At 43.1% G+C, this 16,648-nt stretch overlaps 2 protein-coding genes across 3 annotated transcripts in view; both read left to right on the top strand.

The window, feature by feature from the left end:
- The window catches only part of LOC127039337 (granulocyte-macrophage colony-stimulating factor receptor subunit alpha-like), a 112,952-nt gene that overhangs the window by 9,087 nt on the left and 87,217 nt on the right, over window positions 1-16,648 (top strand). The window lies entirely within an intron of this gene.
- LOC127039343 (granulocyte-macrophage colony-stimulating factor receptor subunit alpha-like) overlaps window positions 1-16,648 on the top strand; it is a 44,528-nt gene that overhangs the window by 14,561 nt on the left and 13,319 nt on the right. For both annotated transcript variants that reach the window (XM_050932844.1, XM_050932855.1), the window contains exons 2-7: window positions 2,033-2,150; window positions 2,339-2,472; window positions 5,791-5,917; window positions 6,605-6,734; window positions 6,827-7,002; window positions 7,245-7,399. In XM_050932844.1, coding sequence (XP_050788801.1) covers window positions 2,033-2,150; window positions 2,339-2,472; window positions 5,791-5,917; window positions 6,605-6,734; window positions 6,827-7,002; window positions 7,245-7,399 — 840 coding nt within the window. The remainder of the gene's footprint in view (window positions 1-2,032; window positions 2,151-2,338; window positions 2,473-5,790; window positions 5,918-6,604; window positions 6,735-6,826; window positions 7,003-7,244; window positions 7,400-16,648) is intronic.

Here is a 16,648-nt window from a genome sequence, read left to right as displayed (position 1 = left end):
GACAAGGTCCCTCACCAAAGGCTCTTAAACGTAAATTAAGCTGTCATGGGATAAAAGGGAAGGTCCTTTCATGGACTGAGAACTGGCTAAAAGACAGGGAAGAAGGGTAGGAATTAATGGTAAATTCTCAGAATGGGGAGGGGTAACTAGTGGTGTTCCCCAAGGGTCAGTCCTAGGACCAATCCTATTCAATTTATTCATAAATGATCTGAAGAAAGGGGTAAACAGTGAGGTGACAAAGTTTGCAGATGATACTAAACTACTCAAGATAGTTAAGACCAAAGCAGATTGTGAAGAACTTCAAAAAGATCTCACAAAACTAAGTGATTGGGCAACAAAATGGCAAATGAAATTTAATGTGAATAAATGTAAAGTAATGCACATTGGAAAAAATAACCCCAACTATACATACAATATAATGGAGGCTAATTTAGCTACAACGAGTCAGGAGAAAGATCTTGGCGTCATCGTGGATATTTCTCTGAAGATGTCCACGCAGGTGCAGAGGCGGTCAAAAAAGCAAACAAGATGTTAGGAATCATTAAAAAGGGGATAGAGAATAAGACTGAGAATATATTATTGCCCTTATATAAATCCATGGTATGCCCACTTCTTGAATACTGTGTACAGATGTGGTCTCCTCACCTCAAACAAGATATTCTAGCACTAGAAAAGGTTCAGAAAAGGGCAACTAAAATGATTAGGGGTTTGGAGAGGTTCCCATACGATGAAAGATTAAAGAGGCTAGGCCTCTTCAGCTTGGAAAAGAGGAGACTAAGGGGGGATATGATAGACGTATATAAAATCATGAGTGATGTGGAGAAAGTGGATAAGGAAAAGTTATTTACTTATTCCAATAATACAAGAACTAGGGGTCACCAAATGAAATTAATAGGTAGCAGGTTTAAAACAAATAAAAGGAAGTTCTTCTTCACACAGCGCACAGTCAACTTGTGGAACTCCTTACCTGAGGAGGTTGTGAAGGCTGGGACTATAACAATGTTTAAAAGGGAACTGGATAAATTCATGGTGGCTAAGTCCATAAATGGCTATTAGCCAGGAAGGGTAAAGAATAATGTCCCTAGCCTCTGTTCATCAGAGGATGGAGATGGATGGCAGGAGAGAGATCACTTGATCATTGCCTCTTAGCTTCACTCCCTCTGGGGCACCTGGCATTGGCCACTGTCGGTAGACAGATACTAGGCTAGATGGACCTTTGGTCTCACCCAGTATGGCCGTTCTTATGTTCTTATAATTAAAAAATGAAATAGACACTGAGTGAGAGAGTTTGTGACTGACTCTACAGTCCAGCGATTAGGGCAGTCAGAGGAGAGGTGGGAAACCCAAAGTCAAATCCCTTCTCCACATCTGGCAGAGGGAAGAACTGAACTGGGGTCTCCCACCTGAGTATCTTAACCACAGGGCTAAAGGTTATAAAGCTACCACCACCTCTATTTTGTGTAGAATTAGGAGGGTACTTCTGCCATTCTTGCAAACAACAGCTTAGGTTCCCGACTCCAGGAGAAGGGCACATGGCTGCACATCCCAAGCAGAGATAGGTGCTCCCCTCCAGCCTAGATTTAGGCAGCTAACTCCCTGAAAGGAGCAGGACACATCCCTCTCCTCTGCATCTGCTATTGGCTATTGGCCAGCTTGGTTCCTAGCATGCAGGTTTTCATGGATCCCATTCTTAGGCAGCTGGCTTCCTCATGCATTGTACAGAGAGCTTAGGTGCCTAACCCAGGGTTTGTGAATTCTACTGAGTGCCAAGGCACCACAATGCATGTGTGCCTTGGGGCCAGAGGGCCTAAGCAACCAGCCCAAAGTCAAAGTGACAAAGAAGGGGCCTGAACCCCAGTCTCCCAAGTACCAGCACAATGCCTTAGCTACTGGGCCTTGTTCCTGGTGCATATGTGTGATGTATTTCGCTGATTCTAGTGACTAATTAAAACAGTCTTTGATTTTATCCTTAAAAGAAATCAAGCTTTATAGAAACCTAAGTGTGCTTTGGCATCTGTTTCTTCTCTTGTAGGTTTCATTTCTGTCTATTTCCAAGGACAAGAGGATGGCTGCCACTCTAGGACTTATTTCCATGCTTTGTTGCGTCATGTTATTTCCTAGGTTACATGCTGTCATTTTGTATACAGAGTGTAAGTATAATACTTTAATTGAGATAATCTAAAGGACTGGGTTTAATTCATCTCACTCACCTGGACATTTGCCCATCCAGTTATGCTGTGTGTTGTCATAGCAGGCCTGCTTAATACTAGCCTGTGCACTTGAAAACTTTGAAAAATCTTATTGCATTCTCTCTGATATTAACTCATAAAACTTTCAGCAAACTCATCATCCTCACCCATTGCCAACTTGACGCTGAATCCCGAAAAACTAAAGCTGACCTGGGACAGCAGTGTCACTGTTACTGAATACACCTGTTCTATGAAAGTAGGCAAGAGAGTAGTACGGAAAATGGTAAGTTTTCTATTTACTTATTAACAGAATAATTAACTGTACTTTTTTTCCCCTTTTATATACTCCATCTATTGACAAAACATATAAACCATCTCCCCCGATATAACGCAGTCCTCAGGAGCCAAAAATCTTACCATGTTATAGGTGAAACCTCATTATATCAGGGTGGAGGTGTACGTATCACTTGTAGTATCATAAAAACCTAGAAAATGACAATATGTTTCCAGAGTTCTTGGGGACTTTTATTACATGTATTACAGCAGATTCAGTTCCCAGTGAGGTACAGCATCTGAAGGAACCAACTAGAAACACCCCTTAGTCCAATGTCATTCAATATTTTTATCAATGATCTGGAAAAAATGTAAATTTAATGCTGGTAAAAACTGTTGGAATAGTAAATAATAAGGATAGGTCAGTTATACAGAGAGCTGTAGATGACTGGGGGAAGTGGGATCATTTGAACAACATGCATTTTAATGCAATGTAATGCAAAGTTATACACTTAGGAACACAGAATGTAGTCACATTTACAGAATGAGAGACTCTATCCTAGAAAACAGTGACTCTGAAAAGGATATTGGGTTAATGTTAAAAACCAGTTGCCAGTGCAACACTGTGCCACAAGTATGTCTACACAGCAACAGAGAGGTGCAGTTCCTAGTACAGGTACATATTCACACCCTAACTCTGCTTGTGCTAATGCTTAAGAATAGCAGTCTGGCTTTGGCAGGATAGGTGACATATTGGGCTAGGCACGCAAATACAATCCCAGTCTCCAAGCAGCTAGACTGACCCATTGTCCACACAACCACAGCCCCACTGCTATTCTTAGATGCTAGCTTGAGCAGAGATAGCATGAGTATAATTTCCAGCATGAGCAGACAAACTTCCCAGCTTCTGTGTAGACATACTCTGAGAGCACTAATGCGATTATTGGAAATATAAGCAAGAGAATATTGAATAGGCAGAGGGTGCTCTGTGTACAGCATTGGTGAGATTGTTACTGGAATATTCTGTCCAGTTCTGGTGTCACCATTTCAAAAGGATGCTGAAAATTGAGGAGTTCAGGATAGAGCTACATGAATGATCTGAGGTCTGGGAAACCTGCTTTGCTGGAAAAGACTTAGAGTATGTCTATACTACAAACGTAAGTCGACCTATATTAGGATGACTTATAGCCACTGCAGTAATTACATGTCCACACTAGCCTCCCTTTGTCTGTGGTGCACGTCCTCATGAGGAGCACTTCCACTGCCCTAAGAGAGGCAGTGTGGGGAACTGAGCCATTAGTGAGCTCGCTCTACTTAGCTTATCAAAGAGAAGATTAAGAGGTTACTTGATCAGTCTATACCTACCTATAGGGGGAGAAGTCTTCTAATAATATAGAGCTCATTCATTTAGCGGCCACCTTTCTTTGAAGCGTTGACTGCTGGCCACTCTCAGAAACAGGAGACGGGGTCAGATGGATAACTGGTCTGATCCAATACAGAAATTCCTAGCACACATTCTTTTGATCCACTGCATCTGGTAGATATAGAAAAAGCACAAACGTCCTCCTGATGACAGCATATCTTTTTATAAAGGACTGTTTGGAGACAGTGGCTGCCAGAGAGCAACTTTATTTGTTTTACATCTTGCTCTTTCTCTGATGGGCCAGCAGCACTGTTGGTGTTAGCCTTTTTTTGAGAATTAGAGAATTTACTGAAATGTTTGCCTGGAACAAGGAGGAAAAGGTTTTGTTTAGAACTTCCTGGATACCTTAGTGTGTGAAGGTTCCCTATGCAGGAATAAGCCATGTAGGGGAGTAGAAAGTCTGGAACGATTCATTTGCAAAATTTCCTCTTTTCTGTTTGGCTGTGGGGTTTGCCCTCACATAGAAGTAGCTGGTGATTTGGCCAGATCCTCAGATACACACAAATTCCTGAGAATCCACTGGAGGGAAGGGGTGATCAAACAGAAGGCCCTTGCTTCCAAACTGTCACACAACCCTGCACAGCCCCTGCACAGGAAATTACCAAATTACCAAATTCTGTTTGGCTTGCTTGTGTTTGGCCAAGTGAGAGCTTTCAGAGCTGAAGGATGGTCCAGGAGCTAGGGCACTAACTTTGTCTCTGCTCTGCCACAGACTCTCTGTGTGACCTTGGTCAAGTAACTTAGTCTTTCTGTGCCTCAGTTCCCAGCTACAAAATGGAAACACTCACTAGCTTATGAGGCAATCAGATGCTACGGTGATGGGGGCCATATCACTACCTAAGATAGCTAGTTACTCTGAGACTGATTCTGCCCAGGGAGAGGTCAAATCTTATGATGAGGAGTAGGCCACAGGGAATATAGCTCTTGCTGTGAATGCATGATAAACACAAGAGACTCCTGTTTACATTTTTTTAAAAAGAACAAATAAAACCTTACCTTTACAACTCTGTGAGTCAGGACTGCTTCCATTCTACATTCAAATAGGAGCTGCCTTCCCCATATACCAGGTTGCATTTTCAACATTTCAGCTTCCTCATGTACTGATTTTCATTTTCCAAGACTATGATCTCAAAGGGGATCGTAACCCCGATTTCTTGGTGTTTGAGAATTTTTCATTTAAAAATGATGGTCCTGAGTCCTGTCTGTGTCACTCTAGTTTATTCTGATGTAACTGTTGGATGTAAAACTGCAGTAATATAGTAGTGAATTAAGGCCAACTTTGCTAATCTTTCTGGGTATGAAGATAAGCTCCAGAATATAAATTGTTTCAATAATTTTTAACATATATTGTTGCGCAAATCTACAGATAGCAAACATTTTATAATTCTTGGGACAACAACAAACTTTTGGAAGACTTTTGATAATGCATACAATAGTTTTGCAAATTCATGGGGAAACTATTAAACATTCAGGCTCAGAACCTTCCCCAGGAAGTCATTCACAGAGGGAATCCTCTGGATGCAGATCTACCCTTGCCTTTCCAGAGGGAGCTTGCTGCTACCATCATTTGATCCCTGCAAAAGCTTCTAAACTCTTTGTTGAAGGAATTCCATAGAGTCAGGTGGGAGGGCACTAGAGGAGAGGTTACTGATTGCACCCTATGGCACCTCTCTCTGTAGATCCCTTAGACTTCTCTGCAGAAATATGAGAGGCAATTCATGCAGCTGGAACTGTGCAAACAAAGACCTTAATGCTGAAAAGACTTACACCTGTGTTTAACTTTACACACTGTGAGACATCCTACTGGTCTCAATTGACTTATGTTTGGACTTTTCCCATAGTTAGAAACAATTAAAACTGGGAAGGAAATGCAAAGGATTAATACAAGTGCATGTTATTTTTCAGGTGTACAATAAAACCTGCATGTTTAGCATGAGCCAAGCTAAGCCTATACATAAAGGGGCATTATTTCAAGTTCAAGCAACGTACAACCACACTTTATATTCAGGAGAAGGCAGATTCATTCCTCAAGGTAATGTATTAGTGTTTGTGAAAAGTTTTGTCTATCTGCAATATTTTGAGAAAAGAAAACGTCAGAATACATTTCATTCTAGAAGTTATCATTGATTTTATTTTTTATTACAAATGCTTTTGCAAATCTGCTCCAATGATGCCATTTTGTAACAAACTGTGGCCTCAATTGTGCTAGTGACATTGTGGTAAAGGAAGGGTCCACTTTTGCACAGTAACTTGCAGGATAGAAATATCTGTGTGTGATATAATTGCTTTTCTTATGTCAATCTCTTAGAGAAACTGAGGGCTAAAATGGTGTGTGGCAAAATAAAACAGTGACCACATTAGGCGTCTTCTGAAGCAATTTATGGCTAACATGAACCTCGTTCTGGCTGACTAATACAAACTGAGTCATATTGTTAATGATTATGACAACTAGATTTAATCACCATGGTTAATAGAATGCAAAAGTTTTCAAGCTTCAATGCCTAAAATTAGGCACTTAAATCCTTAGGGACCTAAAATCATCAATACAAGTTGCAGATGCTTAAATTCTCTCTGGATCTGACCCAGTGTGTGCAGAGTTGTACCTGCTTGTATCAGTAGTTCACCTTTTTTTCTTCTTCTTCTTCTTCTTCTTCTTCTTCTTCTTGACAAAGCCAGTTGGCAATCTATAAATACACATGTAACGTTTCTTGGTTTCCAGGCAAGAATGGAACTTCTGTTGAAAATTTCTCCTGTGTGATTTACAACATTTCCTTCATGAATTGCACTTGGGAGGCCGGCAGGAATGCTCCAGAAGATACCCAATATTTTCTTTTCTGGCAATACTCAAAGTAAAGAGTTTTCATTGGCTCAAAGAAGTTTTGAATTCAGATTTGACAGATGACATTTCTCGTGTTTAACTGAAACATTTTGGTATATGCAGGGAAGAAAATGAACAAGAGTGTCCACATTACATAAGAGATGCACCTGGAAGACACATCGCATGCAGTTTTCAAGATGTGAAAGACATTAAAAATACAGTTTACTTCCTGGTGAATGGGTCCAGCAGCGAATCGGAGATTCAGTTTTACGATGAGTACATCGCACTATATGAAATTGGTAAGGAAAAAGTTTCTTTCCATTTAATTTCCATTTTTACTACAAGTAGAGTGGACCATTCTTCACTGGGAGAAGGGCCTGCATTTGTTTCAGAGCTGTGCTCCAGAAATAAGCTTTTATCTTTCTTTTTTTTTAAACTGTTTCTAGCCCTTGTGGTTGCAAAGATATAATTCCAAATGTGAACTGATTCTTTATCAAAAGCTGACTCTTTATCAGATGTAATAGTGATTATTTTATTCTAGAAAAACTCACTCCTCCATTAAATATCACTGTAAGCTGTTCTGAAGACCGAGCAGAGTGTATAGTGCAATGGAAACGGCCCCAGCTAAGCCATATGAAAAGAAATGGAGATCGCTGCTTTGAGTATCAAATTGACATTCGAAATAAGAAAACTAATGTAAGTGTAACTTTTTGAATGGCTCTCACTAAGAATATATATTTTCTATTTATCAATCTATAATATATAGACAAACATCAACCTCTTCTACACTATGAGTCACCTCCCTTTCCCCATCTGTCATGCAGTCCTTTTAGATCCAGCCATTCCTGCATGCTACATACTTTATTGCCTCATTTGCTAACCTTGTCCCCAGAACTGTCTTTCAGCACCTGCAACTCTCTGTGCCCACTCTCTTAACTCCTTTTGTTTCTCACCAGCATTACACTTGCTCTTACATCATTGCTAACCCTAACTCAGCGATTACTTTTCTGAACTCAGATCCAACAGCATGATCCACAGAGACAGTGGAGAGAACTAGACACTACAAATTCCTGTCCACTGGAACGGGTGAAACCCCAGCTTATAATGCCATTCATTATCCTGGGATGTGAAAACAGCTTTTTAAAGCTTTTATCCCTAAGAGTGCAGGTCACTAGACGATTGATTCACTAATTTAACTCATCCTCACCTCCAAATATGTCTTTGTGCAATGACAACCCGTACAATATTATAGGCAAGGCTGATAGCACCACTTATTATTAAGGTTGCCCGACACTTCCCCATCTAAGACCTTGGTTTTGGTTACTTATAATTTTGCCAAACTTTAACTATTTGGGCTGAAATTTTCCATAGCAGGTATTAGCCAAAATGGTTCAGAACAAGACTAGAGAAAAATACAGTTTTTCAATATTAAAAGAATTCTAATAATCTTGTCTTTGGAAACTCAAGGCCTCCATTCTTTGGACCAGTGACATTTGGCAGAGAGTATCCTTTGTGTAAGAATGTGCCTTTTACAATCCCTGTGAAAATCTGCCCAAATTTGACCAGATGAGAAGACTTTGAAAAATCACAATTTCCACTTGCTCAGTAGAGACTTGCTAAATTCTGGACTCCCTGAGCATACCTGAGCCTCTCACAGCTCCTAATTTTGACTAGACTGTGCATGCGTGCCATTCCCACAGAGCTGCTGAGCATGCTCCAGCACAGGGCTATGAGGATATGGCTGCTCCCAGCTGCTCCAGGCAGGGTGGGACTGGACATTGGTACTGGGAGCTGAGCATCTGCCTTTCCTGTGCTCTCAGTGCACCCCTGCTGGTGCACTGCCAGTGTGGAGGAGGAAGAGGCCATCTGATTCAAATGCAGAGGCCACAAGAGCCCAACCTAAGGCATTGTAGGGGAGGCCTGGGGGGAATAGATTGGGACAAGGACCCTGCAGGGAGGAGACTGGGACTTGCTGGGCAAGGAGACTTGGTCTCAGAGTCAGAGAGGAAAATAGGTGGGCGGAAGAAAGAGAGTAGGAGGTGGGAACTGAGACTGGATGAAAGGAGACTTGGACTAGGAACCAATGGGGCAGAGAGAAAGAGGTTATGTGGGGAGGAGAGACAGATATGACAATGAGTTGGAGTGCAGGGAGTGAACTGGATCTGGCTGTGCAAAGAAATTGGAACAAGGAACCATGAGAAGTAAGGACTTAGAGTGGATGAGAAGCACAGGAATGAAGACTGGACCTGGAACCATCAGGGATGGGGAATGTGAGTGTGTGGAGGGGTGACTAGAGGGTGCAGGGAGAGAGAGGCAGATCAGGAAGTCAGGACAAGGACCTGGGACTGGTTGGACAAGGAGAAGACTGAGTCTGGGAGCAGGGCAGAAAACGAGGACTGGGTGTGGTGGAGACTCGGAGTGGGATTCTGGATGGGTGAGATTAGGACCTACTAGGCAAGGAGCCTGGGATTGGGATCAGAAGTCTGAAGAGTGGAGACTGGGACTGACTAGGTGAGGAGAATGGGACTGGGATAAGCAGCCAGTGTTGGGGTCTACAGGACTCGCATAGGTTAGAGGGGGAAGGGCAGAATGGGTCATGTTTATGGGCCATGGGCAGAAGAGTCTTTGTCCAGTAAAGAACACTCAGCTCCAGAGCCTGCAATGAAACCCAGGATCCCAGAGTCTCCACATTCTTCTGCCATCAGCAACTGTCTGTGAAACTCACTGGTAAAGTGTCCCATCCGCTTCTAGTGCTGGTCTGGTAGTGATCAATAATTTAAGACTGTATCATAATGCATATTACAAAGGGACCAAATTAAGTTTGCACAGGCACTTCAATTCTTATGGTACCTGAATTTTGGGTGCCTGACCTTGTAAACATAAAGTTCTTTTAACGCAGGTGTTTTGTGTGTAATTTCATAGATGGCATTTGGCAGGAGGTGTCCTTTGTGTCAAGGATGTTCCTATGTGTTTCCATTATAAAGATTATGGTACAGACAACCTTTGACATTTTCAGAGCTTCACCTTTGCACATTTAACGTTCTTTTAAAGTAGCTTTTTGTATGGACTATACTTTTCTTACACATGAGATAAATTGATTGTAAGAGTTTGTTCCAGGAGACAGGGATTTGTGCTAATTAACCAACCTTTTAATGCCTTCTGTATTCAACTGGTGTGATGCTAACTGTGCACTGGGTTACTACAACTGGCTGGGACTTGGATCAAGGTGAAATCAAGGCTGTGATGTGATGTTCATAAGCCCAAATTCAGCCCTGGGAAAAGAAGGTAAAGCTCTCATTGATTCTGATGGGAGTAGCTCAGGATTGAAGTTGGTCATTGGGGTTTCCATCTCTAAACAGTAAAGCATGTCGGTAAAAGCTAGACAGTTAATAAAGTATTCAATTAGGGAACTTAAGAGTAAAAGATGCCTGAAGGTAATAGTTTAACTATAAAGGGCTCAGGGCTTCTCTAGGAGCTGCAGTAGTGAAGACACTTCCTACAGCAACTGATGGGGCTTTTCCGTCACTGTGGTTGTCAGCCTTCCGAGAGGTGGTAGCTAGCTTGAAAGAATAATTCTTTCATCAGCCTAGCAGTGTGTACACCAGAGATTAGTAGCAAAGAATCCTGTGGCACCTTATAGACTAACAGACATTTTGGAGCATGAGCTTTCGTGGGTGAATACCCACTTCTTCACATGCATCTGAAGAAGTGGGTATTCACCCACGAAAGCTCATGCTCCAAAACGTCTGTTAGTCTATAAGGTGCCACAGGATTCTTTGCTGCTTTTACAGATCCAGACTAACACGGCTACCCCTCTGATACTTGACACCAGAGATTAGGTCAAACTAACTACAGAACTCAGGTGTGTATGCTTTTCACACACTGAACGATGTAGATAGATCAATCTAATTTTACAGTGTAGACCAGCCCTCAGTACTTACTGAGGCAAAACTCCCATTGGTTTAAGGATTGTGCCCTTTGGATGTTATATAAAAGGAACTCCGTACCAGAGCATAAAAGGAAAATATGAATTAAAAGGGCAGAGTATCAGACCAAAGGATAATTATATAAAATTAAGGGAGGAATTTAATCCTGTTGAAAGTGAAATTTAGATCTTCAGCCTACCAGTCCTAGTACAGTGCACAGGATGAGCAGATTTAACTTACTTTATCTTTGAAATAATGAAATAAAATGACCACATGATGGCAGCCTAGAATCCTAAATGAGAGCACTTTTGTTATGCTATGCTTCAGCATGACTGTCTAATGTTAACTGTTTCCTTGTAAAGAGAGATCCAGATTAAAACCTTAGATCCAGTCATCCTCCAGCTTTAGGGAGTTTGGGAGCTGTCTCTGAACTTTGCAGCTTGGGTCCATCTCCATTTCTTGGGCTCTCCTTGAAGACTGCATTCTTTCTCTCAGGAAACATCTTGCCTGTCTCTGGCAGCCTTCCTCTTTCCACAATGCAATAGCCTCCGGCACCATCCCTCACTTTCCTAAGGGTTAGCTGCCTTGCCTGGACCCGATTAGGCCAAAACTCCCCATCTGCTTCTCCTTCCTCCATCCCCCCACCAACTCAGAACATCTTTTAAAGACCCTTCCCTGAAGTCAGTGCTAAAATAGCATCATTAATCAAGTTCTCCTCATCCACTTATAGGAAAAAGGAAAAATTACAACCTAATCTTCAAAATCCTTACTTCTAAGACTGCAGTGGTGGACTATTATATCCCAGTGTCCCTAAAATCAGAAGGCTTCCTCTATGCCAGCATGGACTCATATCAGCACCTCTCAAGTCTCTTATATGACCTTCCACACCAGTAAGTCAGTGGATTCCACTGGCACCGGCAGTGGTAAGGGCCAGGGCCATGCCCCACCCCTTTTAACAAAAGAAACATAAACACAGAATTCATGTCCCCCACAGATTTCTTTTTCACCTCAGAATAATAGATTCTGCTGGGAGTGATGCTGCAATTACACCTTTTGCCCACCTTGTGGTGCCAGAAGAGAGGGCAGCTGGCTCACCACCAGAGCAGCCAGTCGTGAAGAGGAAGGGGGCACTTTGGCCTTGGCCCCTTTACTTCACCAAAGGTTCCAGCACCCTTGGACTCCACCCATTGACTTTTCCTTCCACCAAGGTTAGAGTCTTTTTCTCCTGTTCTCTCTCTACCAGGTTAGAAAGCCAGTACCTCGTTCCCTCAACATTAGCAATGAAATCTGAAGTACATCCCCCTGAGTCCCACTGTCCATCATCTACCCCCTCTACTCTCCTTTTGACAGCCTTTGGGGAATCTCTCTGCAGCCTTATGTTCTTATGCCTACCACCCACAAGCTGAAGCTTGGCTCCTGTTCTTCCCTTCCCTTTACAAGAGGGGAAGGTCTGGCTGGAACAAGGATCAGCCTCTCTGGCAGACCCTAGAGAGTTAGCTTTAAGGGCTCAGTCTCTCAGAATCTATTGCCCTGTCATGGGGTTTACCTTCTACCCTTCTTTCTGGGGCATATTGCTTTACAATCAGTCAGGGTGGCTTCCGGAGCTGTGCATCTTGCGGCTGTCTCCTCCTCAGCTGGACTCCCTCTGTTGCCAACAGTCCTGGGCTGGAGCAACCTTCTTCCTTTTTACTGTCCCTTCCTGTGGTAGGTTTCCCTCCTTTAAGCTCCTCCCACTCCAGGCTGAACAAGCCTTGCAAGTGTGTCTTGTTAGCATGGAACAGGCACAGAGGAGATAGTTAGCCTCTTCCATACCAGGGTGAAGGCATGTCCCTTCACATACCCTACCCTTGAAGATGGGAAACCCATTTGAGGTTGAGTTCTCTCCATCCAATCTGTGAAAATAAATCTACGTTAGCATGGTCTTTTCCCATGTAGTATTATACTTGGAAACTATACGGTTGAACAAGAGTTCGTATCCTTCATGGACTGGACCCAGCATAGGGGTGCATGATCAGCGATCAGAGAAAAGGTGCTGTGCAACGGGTAATACCTGAGGGCTGCTACTTCCCACTGGATAGCAAATGCATCCTTTTCAATAACGGAGTACTACTTTTCCCTTGTGTATAGCTTCCTACTTAGGTAAAGGACACAGCGTTCTCCCCCTTTGAAGTCTTGTGAAAGGACAGTGCTGAGACTGATGTCCAAGGCATCAGTGTATAGTATGAATTCCCAAGAAAAAAAGCATGGCTGCCTGGCATATTCATCTTTTCAGTTCTCTGAACTCTTCCTTGCACTTCCCATGCCAATGGATTTTCTTAGGGTTGTTTCCTTTTATGAGGTCCATAAGTGGGACTGCAACTGAGGCTAAGTCGGGGATAAACCACTCGTAATATCCTGCCAGGTGAAGCACTGAAAATGTCTGACTTACCTCATTGTCTGGGGCACAGGACGTGCCTAGACCTTATCGACCACCTCCTACGCAGTACCCCAAATAGGTCACTTCACTCACAGCTACCTTATATTTTGCCAGGTTGGCTGCAAGTCATACCTCCTATAGAATTTTTAACACCTCTTATAAATACCATAAATTCCCAGATGATACTGTAGATGATATTGATGATGTATGCCACAGCATATTGATGGTGGGGACTGAAGATCTTATTCATAAGCCATTGGAAGGTAGCAACAGTTCTGTGGAGGCCAGAACACATGGTCTTATATTGGAAGTGCCCAAAAGGGTGGACAAAGCCATTTTAACTTGTGAGCAAGGGGATAAGGGGATCTGCCAGTAAGCCTTTGTTAGGTCGATACTGCTCAGGTGCTTCGCTGGTTCCAGCCATTCTAATAACTTGTCCAACTTTGGCATTGGGTAGGTGTAGAATTTTGACCTTCCTGTAGTCAACACAGAATCAAACCATACCGTCTGGCTTGGGAACTAGAATTATGGTGCACCTCCATTCACTTTTGGATTCTATTATCATCCTCATCTTCAGCATCACTTGTACTTCCTCTCAGACCATTTCCCATATCCTTCGTGATAAGGGTCTAGGGTTCTCTTGGACTTCCTGGCCTGGGGTAGTCTCTAGGTGATGTTGAACCAACCGTGTTCTCCCCAGGTGGTTGGAGAACACTGCAAAAAAGTCCCCAATTAGTGGGAGAATTTGTTTCCTTTGTGCAGGGGAGAATCCTTCACCCCCTGGTACTGTTGCTGGAGCTTCGCCGCTTGGCCCCTGGGGTCCCAATTCTGGTTTTGCTGGAACAGGAGTTATCAGCAGGGCTTCCCATGCCTACAAGGTTTGAGAAGGTTTGCGTGGTAGACCTTGGTTTCCTTCCTCCTCCTGGGTAGTTTGATCTCATAGTCCACGGGCCCTGCCTGTGTGACCACTTTGAATGGACCCTGCCCTCAGACCATTAATTTAGACTTGGCTGAAGGCAGAAGAACAAGAACACGGTCACCTGGCTGAAAAGTCCGTAGCCCCCTTATTGTAATTTTGTTCCTGGGTGTGCTGGACATTCCTCAACTTCTCTCTGGCAAACATTCTTCTGTTTCTGAATTGCTCCCTTAACTGAAAGATATATTGGGTTGTGTTTAAGGCCCCCAAATCATCTTCTTCCCACCCTTCTTACAACAGGTACAACATGCCCCACAGTTGGTGACCATATAGCAACTCAGATGGAGAAAACCCCTTAGAGGCTTGTGTAACGTTATTGATATAATCTGGGACCATATAGAACATGGTTGCAACCAAGGTCCTGTAGTGGCACCAAATCTAATGTAAAGGGGGTCATATAAGGTGTCTAAGACCAGGTTATAGGTTGCTGGTTATGATTATGCTGTCTATATGTATGTATCATTTTGTAGTTGAAGTTATGAGTATTGGCTCTATACTGTCTGTATTTCAAATTTGTGCTGTGCCTCTGAGTGACACCCCAGACAAGTTGGTGTTAGCTCTGCCTAGCCTGCTTGATGGCCCATTAAGGACCACCAGCTACACAACTGACCCATTGAGAGAAGACAGATACACCTTGTAACTCAGCAAAGTGTGCAGGGATTTGCCCATGTGACTCCAGACTCCATTTTGCTGTAATTTTCCACAGTAAGAACAAAGAAGTGTTCTTACACCTGGGAAGAGCCTATAAAAGGCTGATGCCTCATCTCCATCTGGTCTTCAATTCTGCTTCTTACCTCTGGAGGGACTTTGCTACAAACTGAAGCTCTGAACAAAGGATGATGACCCCTTCCAGCGGGGGATGTACTCCAGAGACTTGATTTAAACCTGTAGTTTACTCCATCACTGCTACAAGCCTGAACTAAGAACTGTGCCATTACTGTATATAATTGATTCCATTAAACCAATTCTAGCCCTCATCTATATCCTTTTCCTTTTATGAATAAAGCTTTAGATTTTAGATTCTAAAGGATTGGTAACACTGTGATTTGTGGGTAAGAATCTAATTTGTATGTTGACTGGGGTCTGGGGCTTGATTTTTTGGGATTGAGAGAACCTTTTTTCTTTTATTGGGGTGTTGGTTTTCATAACCATTCATCCCCAGGACGAGTGGCACTGGTGGAGATACTGGGAAACTGGAGTGTCTAAGGGAATTGCTTATGTGAATTGTGGTTAGCTGGTGAGGTGAGACCAAAGTCCTCTTTGGCTGGTTTGATTTGCCTTAGAGGTGGAAAAACCCCAGCCTTGGGCTGTAACTGCCATGTTTAAGCGATTTGTCCTGAATTAGCACTCTCAGTTGGGTCCCACCAGAACCGCATCATCACAGCCTGTGGGACCTCCCTTTTGGCAAATAGAAGTGGTAGGAGTAGCCAGTCCCACTGCTTGGAGTTGTCGCTGACAAAGTGCATCAACATCCCCTTCAGGGTCTTATGAAACCGTTCTACTAGATTTGCCATTTGTGGATGGGACACCGAAGTCTTCAGATACTTGACCTTCTGAATGGAACATAATTCCTGCAGCATTTGGGAAATGAAATTAATCCCTTGGTCTGTTAATATTTCACAGGGAAACCCTACCTGTGAGAAGAGCTTTAAGAGTTCTGGAGCTATAGCTGACGCATTTGGGGAGCAGAGAGGAAGAGCCTCCAGATACCTGGCTGTGTAGTCTATGATCACTAGCATATAGTGATGCCCTGCTGCAGTTTTTTCTGAGAGTCCAACCATCTACACCCCTATTCTTTTTAAGGCGGGTCACAATGAAGGGCAGAGGGACCAAGGGTGCCTTGGTGATCCCTCTGCTGCTAGATAGTTGACACTATAGGCAGGAAGAACAACATTCTCACACTTCAATACTGGCCAGTAGGATTGGGCCAATATCCGAGCCAATGCCTTTTCTTTCCCTAGGTGTAATGCACGGAGGATGTCCTGTGCCTACTGCAACAAGGCCTGGTAGCACCTGCATGGTTCTAACAGCTGGTCCTGCACTTCCTCCATTTGATGATTCTTCTTGATTAGATACAAGCACTCCTTCTTGAGTGCAGGTATTGCTTGCCTCCCTGAGACTTTGTCTCTTCTCCATTTATGGGGGTCATTTGCTCATATTTACAGTCAAATAATATCCAGAACTCTTTGAGCCGAGTCCACACCACATAGTAGGAACATCTGGCCTCATTCATTCTTTTCGTGACTGGGAATTGGTATCCCTACCCTCTGCTTAGCAAGTGAGGTTCTGTTTAGGATGGCTCCCCCCTTTAGAGTATGCTAAGCACAATACTAAGTAGATATGTCTATGCAAACATTGTTTCCTCCTGAAGTCCTTTCCTCGGTGCATCATGACATGTCTGGGGAAAACTCACTCAGACCATGCTTACAGAAAAAAGAACAAAAGGTAAGCAAGAGTAGCCACATATGCACCCAAGGAACCAGCCTCAGTCTCAGCCTCAGTCTCCTCTTCCTTTGTGATGTCACAGTTAAACAGGGCAAGGGTGAGGGAGACTTTATTTCAGCATCAGCATCAGGCAATTGCTTGTGTAAGAAAGAAAGAAAGATTTGTTTCCTTTCTTATTTAAC

This window comes from Gopherus flavomarginatus, chromosome 1, assembly GCF_025201925.1.
Source record: "Gopherus flavomarginatus isolate rGopFla2 chromosome 1, rGopFla2.mat.asm, whole genome shotgun sequence".
NCBI classification, from domain to species: domain Eukaryota; kingdom Metazoa; phylum Chordata; order Testudines; family Testudinidae; genus Gopherus; species Gopherus flavomarginatus.
The sequence above is the reverse complement of the archived record's forward strand: the minus strand, read 5'-3'. Positions and strand labels throughout refer to the sequence as shown.